We start from the raw sequence: 12,277 nt of genomic DNA, 5'->3' as shown, positions 1-12,277 counted from the left end.
GGCTTTTTTTCTTCTTTTTTTTAAAGAGAGCTTTTCTTGTATGCTTGGTAGATTTTTCTAAGGTCTTAAGGTATTAATGTCTGTGAGTGTTCTCGCTACGCAGCATTCTCTCCAAACCATTTCTGTAAACAAGCATCAGCATGAAACCGAGGAAAGTGTCTATTAATATTGATGTGGTCAATGCATAAAACGTTGTGTGCTGTAAGGCGGTAGTTCTCATCTGGTGGGTTGCTGATGGTCGTGTACAGCAGGGAAAGAACAATACTATATGTATATCAGCAATATACATTATCATTCAAAAGTTTAGAAATTTTTCAAAAGATATTTTTATTTATTTAATTTTTTAAGAAAATAATACTTGACAAGGACGCATTAAATTGATCAAACGTGACACTAAAAACATTTATAATGTTACAAAAGATTTCAGTTTTAAATAAATATATTCATCAAAGAATCCTGGAAAAGAGTATCAGTGTTTTCACCAAAATATTGAAGGGGGCATGATGTGGATTTTTTAATTATTTTAAAATGTTCCTTGAGGTTCAATTATAATGTTAATAATTTTTTTTGCACAAAAACTAATATGAATGTTGAAAAACTATTAGTTTAAACCCTCATTCTGACCCTTGGTCTGAAATGATCTGTTTTTAAGGCGCGGCTCCTTTAAAGCTTGTCAGGAAATGGTCACTGACTGTTATGATTGGCTAACGTCATTGCATAGGAAACAGTTTGTTGCACGCAGGTAAGTGTTTTGATATTGAAAACATTATTCATATTCACACGTTGTCAGTTTATTTTGATTTCTGTTCTTGTCCGTGTTTGGTTTATCTTTACTAATTAACTAACTAATTAAAAGACAGTTCTGTCTTTCTCCGCCCCACTGTCTCCATGGTTTCTGATTGATCCACGGTTGATCTGTACATCAGCATCGGTGAATAACGTTATAATCTCGTTCAAGCTAGAGAAAGCTGCTTACATGTAGCATACACAGGTAAAGTAACCGTGAAGACATTGAATTAAACAAACACAGCTTTTGTGTCTTTATCAGCTTTTCTTTATATATACTGGCTCTGATAATCATCACAAATACTTCCCACTTGCACCATTTCTGTGAATGCGTTTTTTTATAAATGAAATGAATGACTCTCTAACGGTTGCTATAGTCTTCGTCAACAGCCGCTTGCACCATCTACTGGTGAGCCGCCTAACAGCAGATGGAGATTATGAATCGGTAATCTACCTCTATTCCTGCAGTTCCCGGATATGAAATGTTGAATTTTCTGTTGAATTTGAACCACTGAATTTGTGGAAGCGAATTTGTAAAGCCAAATAAAATGTATCGAAATTTGCCTCTCGAATATTATAGGTTGTATTTTTTAACAGAATGAATATTTTGGAAGTGAAATCTGAAAGGTGAATATGGATTATTAAATTTCAGCCGATAAAAATACAAGCCCTAAAAATACAATTCATTAAAATGCAAGCACGGTTAATGCAATGCATTTTTTTTTTTTCACATAGTGCAATTCAACACGTTTTTTTGTTTCAAACACATTTGGCATTATTTTACTTCCATAGAACCTATAAAAAGAGACTGTTTTGGGGCATATTCACTTATATAAATAATTCATATATAGAATTATTTCAGGACTTATTTAGTAAAATATGGATACTGAAGCAATCCAATTTGAGAACCACTGCTGTAATGAACAAAGAACTTTTAATGTTCCCTCCAAAAAAAGTGCATAGATGTTTGCTTAGCGCATCCCTTCACTGAACATTTCTCCCCTGAGAGATCGTCTCCCTTCCCATCTGCTGGCCTCCATCAGAGTATACCGGCTTTACAGCTGTCTGCTGAGTGACACATCATGTGATTTTCCTCCGAAGGAGACATGCAAAGTGAAGTTTAATTAAAAAGCAGGGGGTACGCCACCTCAAAGCGTGCAGATTACTGCACAGTATTAACCTTCTTGCCATCAAAGCGGATTTGGTCAATTAGTGTCGCTTTCTTTACCCTTACACACTCATGTACCATCATGATTGACTTTACTTTATGTTTGGATTCCCACAGATCCAAATGTTGGAACTTTGAGGTTACAAAACATTTTTGACACTTGAGATGTTATTGAAGCTGTATCCTTTTTATTTGATCTCAAAGGAGGTTTGGTGTAGGTTTGGTTTAAAATCAAATCAGAAACACTGGGAAAAACATGTAATGTGATTTTGCCAAGTAAGACATGTTCCTGTCCAAAAATGTTGTCCTAACCATATCCCTTCTATAGGTTATCCCTAAAATCAGAGGGAAATACTGTGTGAATAACACTGATGTCGAAGCACCTTACCCTGGCTGTAAATTTAAACTTGACATAAACTGTAAACTTGTCCCTCAAATATGATTGGTTGATTGAAATGTTGTTCCAGGATCAACAAAGATGATGATCCAGGACAACCCGATCTCACCGCATTTCGTACGAATTTTACGAGGTGGCTAATTCGTACGAATTCATACGACCTCACTCGTTTGAATTTGTGCGTTTTTTGCTAAATCGTACATATTTTACAAGTTGCCTAATTCGTACGAATGACCTACCCCTGACCCAGCCCCTGAACCTACCGGTTTAGACAAAAATAATTAGCCACATCGTACTCACTCGTACAAATTGGTCGTGAGATACCGCTGTCCAGGAATATGTTGTAATTGTTGATATCACGTTCACCTAACACTAAAGTGCCATTCAAAAGGTCTTGGTATCTCTCAAGGTGATGATACACAGGGCAACTTTTTGAGCAATGTTGCTGGGCAATGTTGCCATCAACGGGCAACCAGATGAGACACAGGGCCCACGACCAATCTAAATTATCCAGATAGAAATGTATTGCCCATTTTCAATGGGAAAGTGCCCAGCAACATTGCTCAAAAAGTTGCCCTGTGTATCATCAACTTCAGACCCTATAAGAGAATGTGAAATTTTGAAGTGAAATCAATCAGGAGTCAATTAGTGTTTCAGTTTTTTTTCTTTTTTTCTAGAAGCTAAGAGCAAATCCAGCAGTAATAAAAAGATATGTCAGATTTCTGCCACTGTAATCTTTGTCTTGCCGGTAGCGATGGAAGGATTAAAGTTGTCTGTAAACAGACTTTCTCTGCCTGAAGGGAAATCCTGTCAAATGAATGCTGTACTTGCACTGAGCTTTCTGTGCTGACGCTTTTGAGTGACACGACGATGTGCTGCTCCTTCCGACCTTATCTGTTACTTTTCAGAGTTCAGCCTTGCCGAGTGAAGCGTTCTGACATACAATCAAAAATGCCTGACATGCAGCTTAGTCAGACTACTGTAAACCATGCTGTATTTGCGAATCAACTTGTGAGGAAAAATATTTTTTCTATGGGTAATTCTTACTAATAAGTCAAGTCACCTTTATTTATAAAGCGCTTTTTATTATACAGATTGTTTCTATGCTGCTTTACAGTGATAACAGGAAAATAATGCAACAAAGTTTGTTTCTGCTGTACAGCTAGAAGAAACTAGCATCATAGTCCAGCTTAATAAATGTCCAGGTCATCATATCTCACATTATATTATATTATATTACATTATATTAACTATTATTGTGTAACTATTTTTAAGACATTTTTTGCATTCTGCTATTATTTTCATAAAAAAAAGCATATTATCCCCCCCAAAAAATGTAACACAAATATCTCAATGTGTGTGTATGTGAAAAATATTAAAAAAAAAAATATATATATATATATATATATATATATATATATATATATATATATATATATATATATATATATATATATATATATATATATATATATATATATATATATATATAGTAAGATTAGCAGATTATAATTAGAATATTTTTTTGGCATTATTCACATTGGCAATTGATTGTGTATGTGATTGTGTGTGTGTATATATATATATATATATATATATATATATATATATATATATATATATATATATATTTATATATATATTTATATATATATATATTCCCCTCTTCTTTTGGGGCGAGCTGAGGAAAATATTATCAAATTTCAATTTAAACGCAGACACTTTCTACAGGAAAATTCTGATGGGGTTTTAAGAGCCTGAAGAAAAAGTTAACCCTCACCTTCATGATGTTCTCCTGATTGGCAGAGCCTGGCATAACAGCATTTAAGTTCCTTCAGACTTCAGGAAACATGTAAAACGAGACGCTAGTGCATTTCATCATTGTAGTCTCCTTGGTAACATGTCCTGCTCAGCCTCTCTCTTACGCTCATCACTGTAATGGAAGTGCAGGTTCCCGGAATGATCTAGCGGGTGATAGATAGTGTGCCTTTTGTTTTAGCACCCTGAGCTCATGCATGCTTCCACTGGCTGTGTGGTTTCCTCGCCTCAACTCCATAGTGATGGAGACAGAGAAAGAAAGAGGAGGAGAGAGAAAGGCACGGTCCACTCCCTCTCTCGAAACATCCAATGCTGGGCTAACACAGAACAATCCCCCTCCCTTCTGCATCGTTCTCACCTGCCCTGTGAAGCAAAACTCTCCTGGCAGAGAGCAAATGGATTTGGCATCAGCAGAAGAAAGACCAGATAAAAAAAGGCATGTTATAAAACACAACCTTCTGACTCCAAGCATCTCTAAGGTATTGTCTCTTTTCCTTCCAGCACGGCAGAGGGAAAGTTCAGCGCAAGCATAAATGAGCTTGACACGTTCCCTATAAATAATTCAGCATCGCTACAACTGGCTGGTCGGCCCGTGAACTAATCTATCAAGTAAGTTGTTTATTAGAGTCACCGGTATGAGATTCAGGCAATCTGAGAATCTTAATAACCAAATTCCCTTACAGGAAAGAAAACCCCCAGAGGAGATCTCTTTAATATCTGTCTTCTCTTAGACAGCAAATTACATTAAATGGAAAGCAAATGGAGACTTTTGCTTCGCACTGATCTGAACTGACTCCAGTGCATGGTTTCACTCTCATGTTTGCTTTACTTTCAGGTGACATCTCAACTATGTCTCAAACTGTGCTCATATTTTTTAAGATCAAAAGTCAATGAATTCAACGGGAACGTATCTAAGATCATGTTATCTGAATTAATAAGATAATCTGATTATTATGTTTTTCACAATTTTTTTATAGCTCTATTATTAGAAAATTGTCTCATTTAAGCAGAAAGTGTTATTTTTACTATTATCTATATATTATTATAGCAATTATTTATTAGTATTTTGAGTTAGCTTTAATTTATTTATACACTCACCTAAAGCATTATTAGGAACACCATACTAATACTGTATTTGACCCCCTTTCGCCTTCAGAACTGCATTAATTGTACGTGGCATTGATTCAACAAGGTGCTGAAAGCATTCTTTAGAAATGTTGGCCCATATTGATAGAATAGCATCTTGCAGTTGATGGAGATTTGTGGGATGCACATCCAGGGCATGAAGCTCCTGTTCCACCACATCCCAACGATGCTCTATTGGGTTGAGATCTGGTGAATGTGGGGGCCATTTTAGTACAGTAAACTCATTGTCATGTTCAAGAAACCAATTTGAAATGATTCGAGCTTTGTGACATGGTGCATTATCCTGCTGGAAGTAGCCATCAGAGGATGGGTACATGGTTGGCATAAAGGGATGGACATGGTCAGAAACATTACTCAGGTAGGCCGTGGCATTTAAACGATGCCCAATTGGCACTAAGGGGCCTAAAGTGTGCCAAGAAAACATCCCCCACACCATTACACCACCACCAGCCTGCACAGTGGTAACAAGGCATGATGGATCCATGTTCTCATTCTGTTTATGCCAAATTCTGACTCTACCATCTGAATGTCTCAACAGAATGTCTCAACAGAAATCGAGACTCATCAGACCAGGCAACATTTTTCCAGTCTTCAACTGTCCAATTTTGGTGAGCTCTTGCAAAATGTAGCCTGTTTTTCCTATTTGTAGTGGAGATGAGTGGTACCCGGTGGGGTCTTCTGCTGTTGTAGCCCATCCGCCTCAAGGTTCTGCGTGTTGTGGCTTCACAAATGCTTTGCTGCATACCTCGGTTGTAACGAGTGGTTATTTCAGTCAAAGTTGCTCTTCTATCAGCTTGAATCAGTTGGTCCATTCTCCTCTTGACCTATAGCATCAACAAGGCACTTTCGCCCACAGGACTGCCGCATAGTGGATGGTTTTCCCTTTTCACACCATTCTTTGTAAACCCTAGAAATGGTTGTGCGTGAAAATCCCAGTAACAGAGCAGATTGTGAAATACTCAGACCGGCCTGTCTGGCACTAACAACCATGCCACGCTCAAAATTGCTTAAATCACCTTTCTTTCCCATTCTGACATTCAGTTTGGAGTTCAGGAGATTGTCTTGACCAGGACCACACCCCTAAATGCATTGAAGCAACTGCCATGTGATTGGTTGATTAGATAATTGCATTAATGAGAAATTAAACAGGTGTTCCTAATAATACTTTAGGTGAGTGTATATATATATAACACCTGCTCAAACCTCAACCCTCCTTCCTCTTGTACTATCGTTCAATAGCCTTACAACCTGTGGGTAAAAACTGTCCCTTAAACGTGATGTACACGTTGGGATGCTCTGCAAACGTCTCCCTGATGGAAGTTGGGAGAAGAGATTATGTGCCGGATGACTAACATCCTGTATAATACCGAGTGCCTTCTTAGTGCTGCGTTTCCAATAAATGTTTTGGAGCGATTCTAGTGGAACCCCAATAATTTTAGATTCACTTTTAACCACCTTTGTCAGTAGATTCAATTCACGTGAAGTAGCCCTGCCAAACCGCACTGTAATATTACTTGTCAATATACTCTCAATAGTACAGCGGTTAAAATTTTGTAAAATGTTAATTGACATACCATATTTCTAGAAATAAAGCCTCTGATGTGCCTTCTTAATGGTATAAGTGATATGAGAAGACCATAAAAGGGAGTCTGAAATGTGGATGCCTAAAAACTTAAAGATATTAATAATTTCAACTGCAGAGTTGTTAATGTAGACAGGTGCATGTGAGGGTTTATTTCTTCTAAAATCTACGATGACCTCCTTAGTTTTCCCCACATTAAGGGACAGATTATTTCTTTGGCACCACATGATCAAATTACTCACCTCATCCCTATAGGCAGTTTAATTATTGCTGTCAATGAGTCCTACCACAGTAGTATCGTCTGCAAATTTCACAATACTGTTTGTGGAATGTTTTGTAATACAGTCATAGGTATACAGACTATATAAGAGAGGACTAAGACAGCAACTTTGAGGTGCTCCGATATTTAACACTATAGAGGCTGAGTATGTAGTGCCGACTCTAACTGTCTGGGGACGGCCTGTTAGAAAGTCCTGTATCCATATCCGTCTTTTTATCATTTTAATTAGATTTTGTTGTATACTTTTTTTTGCATTTAGTCAAATAAAACCTTTAGCTGTAGTTTGCCTTTTTTGCCAAGTCATTTTGTCCAATAAATACCAAACTCAAGTTTAGTGTATTGTTCTTCCTTCATATATATATATATATTTTTTATTTTTATTTTATTTTTTCATATTTTGATAACTTGTAGTGTCATTAAAAACAGATATCCCCACTAAACACACTGGTCACATACATAATATCCAGGATAATTATTATATAATTATTATTCTAATTTTAATCATATTACAAAATATACATAATTATTGTATTTTGCATGCCGGTACACCATAGGAAGCAGGAGTGCTGGTCGACCAGCTAAAGCAGCTTAGTTTTCTTTGAGAAAAGCCTGACTATGCTGCTCCACCAGCACTATACCAATTCTAACCAGCATAAACCAACCTGGACCAACATGGAATTCATGCAGGGTTATGCTGGATTTTTCAATAGAGTAGTTAGTCTGCTCACGTGATGCATGATGCAAAAAGGGCAAGTGAGTTTTCTTAGAAATCACTCATCAGATGTTCCTGGCACACTATAGCAAAGGAATGGAGCATATGCTGCTTACAGCGGGAGACTCCTGCTGAATCTCACTTCACTTATGCTCTGTTAATTACTGCCTCTACTCATGAGACACAGGTGACCACCTTCACTGGGATTTGTATCATTGCTTAACAAGATAATGCACACGCTTCTCAGTCCTGTGATTACAGAGTGGAGTTTGTTGAGTAAGCGTATTTAAAAGCAACTAACTCCCCTTCTTGACCACTTTAGAGTCAGCAAAAGCCATCTGAATAAATGCAATGTTGATAGAGCACAAGACTTGATCGCACTTACAGCAGTGATACATTGAGGAGAACTGGCAGGACGTTGGACAGGAGATATATGCACCTGTGTTTTGGGACATTCGTTGCATAACTTTACAGTGAAGGATAAAGAGAGCAAAACGAAATGGGAATGAACCTGCCCGTCTGAATAGAGGTCAATGTCAGCATGACGTTCATTAGTTACAGCTGAGCCCCTCACCTCAAAACGCCAAGCACTCCATCACTGCACAGCAGCTGCACGCACATATAATAGAGCGCAGAAGTACAGTGTTCGTTATGATTCAAAAAGTGAATTTTAATAGGGAGAGTAAGGCATTTTGTGTTGAGTGCTGCTAGTTGGATGCCAAAGGTAAAAAGGAAAGGAGAGGGCAAAAGAAAAGGAGAGCGTGTTTGCATCTCTATTACCATATCTCATTCAATCCATGGCTTCATAAAGAACTTATTAACATCAATGGAACTTTTCCATTCCACGAAAGATACAATATAGAGGAAAACGTTTTTTTAGATTATTAAAATGTTCTTTCTAAGATTTTTTTTTCTTTTAAAGTCCCCATGAAATCAAAAATGTTTTTTTTTAACCTTTAGTATGAATACGTTTCGCATTTAGAAGATATAAGCATCAAAACTTAGTCTCTCACTTCCGCCAATATGGATCAATGGTTTTGATGACATCACTCTGCACTTCCTCTTCTCATCAGTTTTTCCGGTCCAATGAAAAGCTCTCTAGAATCTAAAGCCCCCCAGCAAATTAGATGCTTTATAAATAGACGCTGAAGCTGCAGCTGAAAACTGTCACTTGTTCACACAAATACTATTTTCTATATGGTGAATGGCACATAGTACACTAAATAGGGGATAGGGAGCGATTCAGACGGTGTGAGGCCGTGTGTCCACCAAAGCGTTTTTTTCACGGACCTGGCTCAAAATTCGAATTGTTTTCAATGGGAGCGCCCCGTATTTTAAACGCCATGAGAGTAACGCGCTGAGCGTGTATTTAACGCTCAAGCGCTGAGCGCCCGGCGTTTTTTAATGGTTGCCGAGAGTTGAAAACTGTTCAACTTTGGGTAAAACGCTGCGCTCATCACTGTCACTTTTTACACAGCCGTCCAATCACAGTGTAGGAGGGGCGGGACAAAAACCACACGACCAACTGTCACAACATTCTTTATGTACAACGACGTCAACCAGCAGAGCTAACCGAACAAAATGGATGAAAAATACATTTTTAGTATGAAACAAAATTATCTGCAAAATCAGTTACAAGTAAACTGTGCTGCGGTTATTCTGTATCATAGCAACGAATTGTCTCAACTGAAAAAAATGCAGCGCTGCCAAAACGCTCTAAAGCGCCCACAGCTAGGCGTTTTCAGCAGAGCGTCTAGCGTTTTCAGCCGGCTAAAAACGCTTTGGTGGACACACGGCCTAAGTATGCTTTCCACTGGGGCATATGAAGTCTGGTTTCACGTTAGTGTCACGTGAACACCACACACAGTCTCCTCCGGTCAAGAGACACGACAGCACAGAGCTTCATATCAAATCTAAAAGGAGAATTTACTACACTGTGGCTGTCATAAGCTGTCAAATGCGGCTTTGCCAAGCTCAACGGCTCCGGCCAAGCTACGATATAAGCAAAACGCTTAAAAGAGGGGAGGAGCTGCTCGATGTCCCATCTTGTGTTCCCGTTTTACGGGAAATTACATCAACACTGAATAAAGCTGCACGTTTCAAGGCACTTCAGTGAGCCTTTAAAGACTGCTTACTGAAAGGTTCCCAACGCTTTTAGAACCTTTATTTTCAAGAGTGTACTCAGTGTTAGGGATTTTAACAAACCCTCTACCCTAGGTATTAAAATTTAACATGGAACAAATCCTGCAACATTTATGAAAAGGACATGAATGATAAAAAACAAATCCCATATACTGATGGCCAAACCCTCTCTAGAAACCTGAAATTCATTTGACTTGGAACATTAAGCAACCACTTAGCAACTCCCTAGAAACCATCCAGAACACCTTAGCAACTGCATAGCACAAGCTTGGCAACCACCACCAAACACTTTAATATTGTGGTGAAGCGTTTTGCACAGGCTAAGAGCACTCAATGTCTTCAGAAAATGTAAAAATATATTTTATAACTGTTCCTACAAGTCCTGTGTTGATACTTGTGGGAAAATGTTAGAGTGGTAAAATGTACTGAATAAAAAACTGAGAGAGAGAGAAAGAAAGAAAAAAAGACAAAATAGGTGAGTCATTTCTCCAGGGAGGGGTGGCGCAGACATGATGTAATATATAAGAGAAACTTGACTGTCCTTCTCTGACAGAGGACCCTTATGGCCAGGAGGAAAACTTATTTTAGGCCTTGGCACTGCATTAAATACTACACAAGAAAACAATCTCGTTTCTCTAACAGTTTAGAACCTAGCAAAAAGATCCACACATTTCTAAAGATCTGTCAAAATTGTAGGCTAATCAAATTAATTTAAATTAAATGCAATTAATCAAATATATCAATATTTTCTGAGAAAAGCCCCCCAAATAGCCTATAGACAATTTGAAGGTATTCCAATTGTGGAAGACGAGAAAAAACCCCTAAATTTAACTCTTTGCACAGTAAGTGAGGTAAGTGTGGTTTGGAGATGTGTCGCCTGTAGTAGCAGCTCTGAATTCAAAACACGATGAATCTGATACTTACTTGCAAGAAGAAGAAGGTGGTGATTCGTACATTGAGAACGCTGTTAAAACACAAATACTTCACCAAAGTAATTGCAGAACCGTGTTGAGCAGATGATTCAGTTTCACTTGTTCAGGTCCTGAAGGAATCAGCACTTTCGAACGAATCATTTGAATGAAGGATTTAATCTCATCAAGATAGTCGCTTAGTGCAACTTGCAACTGATGAACTGTCTCTCTGTCCATCCATCTATCTATCATGTAATGTAAATATAACTAAAAGAAGAAGGTGGTAATTCGTGCTTTGAAAATGCTGTTAAAATAAATAGAACCATCGCGCATTTAGCAAATGATTCACTTGTTCATTTCTCAAATCTCTAAGGTTGATTAAGAACAAGAAAAGTGACAGATTCTTGAAATATTATGATGTTTTTTTTTTTGTAATACCACTAACGCATAATGTTTCCTCTGTATATGTTTATCACGTCATTTTTGTAGCTATTTATATATATATTTTTTTTTTTTTTACTTTTTTTTTTACATTATTTGATATAATTTCATTCCTGTAGAAGTTCTGTTCTGTCCTTTGTCTGCTTATTGTTTGATACATAATCAATAATAAAAAAAGTTCATAAAATAATCTGCACCCCCTACACATACAAATATACACTATTTATAATGCCTCAAACACACACGCACGCACACAAACACACACACACAGCATTTTCAGTAACAGCAAAATATGAATAGATGGTGAAAATAATAATAAATAATTTGCACAATGCAGGAACTTCCTTTAACCTATGACATATCATTAATCAAAATCCTAAAATGAGACCATTGTGCAGATAGCTTTTTTTTCTAATTCCCTTACAATACTTTCATCTTACATCCATATACCATACAGCAGAATTTCAATGATTTTCAACCCAAAAATCAGTGCAGAAAATTCTGAGATAATGTATGGAGTCTATGGGCCTTGTTACAGGGATAGTCCAACTGAGGTAACCTTGCGTTGAGCAGCAATCCAATTAACAGCCCTGAGCTTTAACCACAATCACACCATTATCTAGTTTCCTCAACAGAGACCATTTTTAAGATAACTCCATCTTTCCCAGTGAAAGCAGCTGTCAAAATCGAGGCATGTCACATCAGCATCCTTAGAATTTATCCAGGACAAAAGCTCGGAGCTTAAGTATTATACAGCAACACCTCTGGCAGGAGAGCATCATTAGGGAACAGAACGGATACAATCTTTCTCCGGTAAGACTCATTAGGACGTTCTCCCTGCTCCAGTGACTGACCTCACTCCCACTGCATGACACGAAGTGATCAGGAACCCGG

General features: G+C 37.6%; 1 protein-coding gene across 2 annotated transcripts in view; it reads right to left on the bottom strand.

The window, feature by feature from the left end:
- Positions 1-12,277, bottom strand: part of pld5 (phospholipase D family member 5) — a 58,696-nt gene that overhangs the window by 36,678 nt on the left and 9,741 nt on the right. Inside the window, exon 1 of one of the 2 annotated variants that reach the window (XM_077199715.1) lies at positions 4,132-4,413. The exons of the other annotated variant lie outside the window; for it this stretch is intronic. Coding sequence (XP_077055830.1) covers positions 4,132-4,167 — 36 coding nt within the window. The 5' untranslated portion in view covers positions 4,168-4,413. Of the gene's footprint in view, positions 1-4,131; positions 4,414-12,277 lie in introns of those variants that run through there. 2 annotated transcript variants of the gene reach the window in all.

The sequence above is a fragment of the Siphateles boraxobius genome, unplaced genomic scaffold (assembly GCF_051911475.1).
Source record: "Siphateles boraxobius isolate OS27281-9 unplaced genomic scaffold, OSU_SipBor_1 41, whole genome shotgun sequence".
Classification (NCBI taxonomy): domain Eukaryota; kingdom Metazoa; phylum Chordata; class Actinopteri; order Cypriniformes; family Leuciscidae; genus Siphateles; species Siphateles boraxobius.
This window is presented reverse-complemented; position numbering and strand designations above follow the sequence as displayed.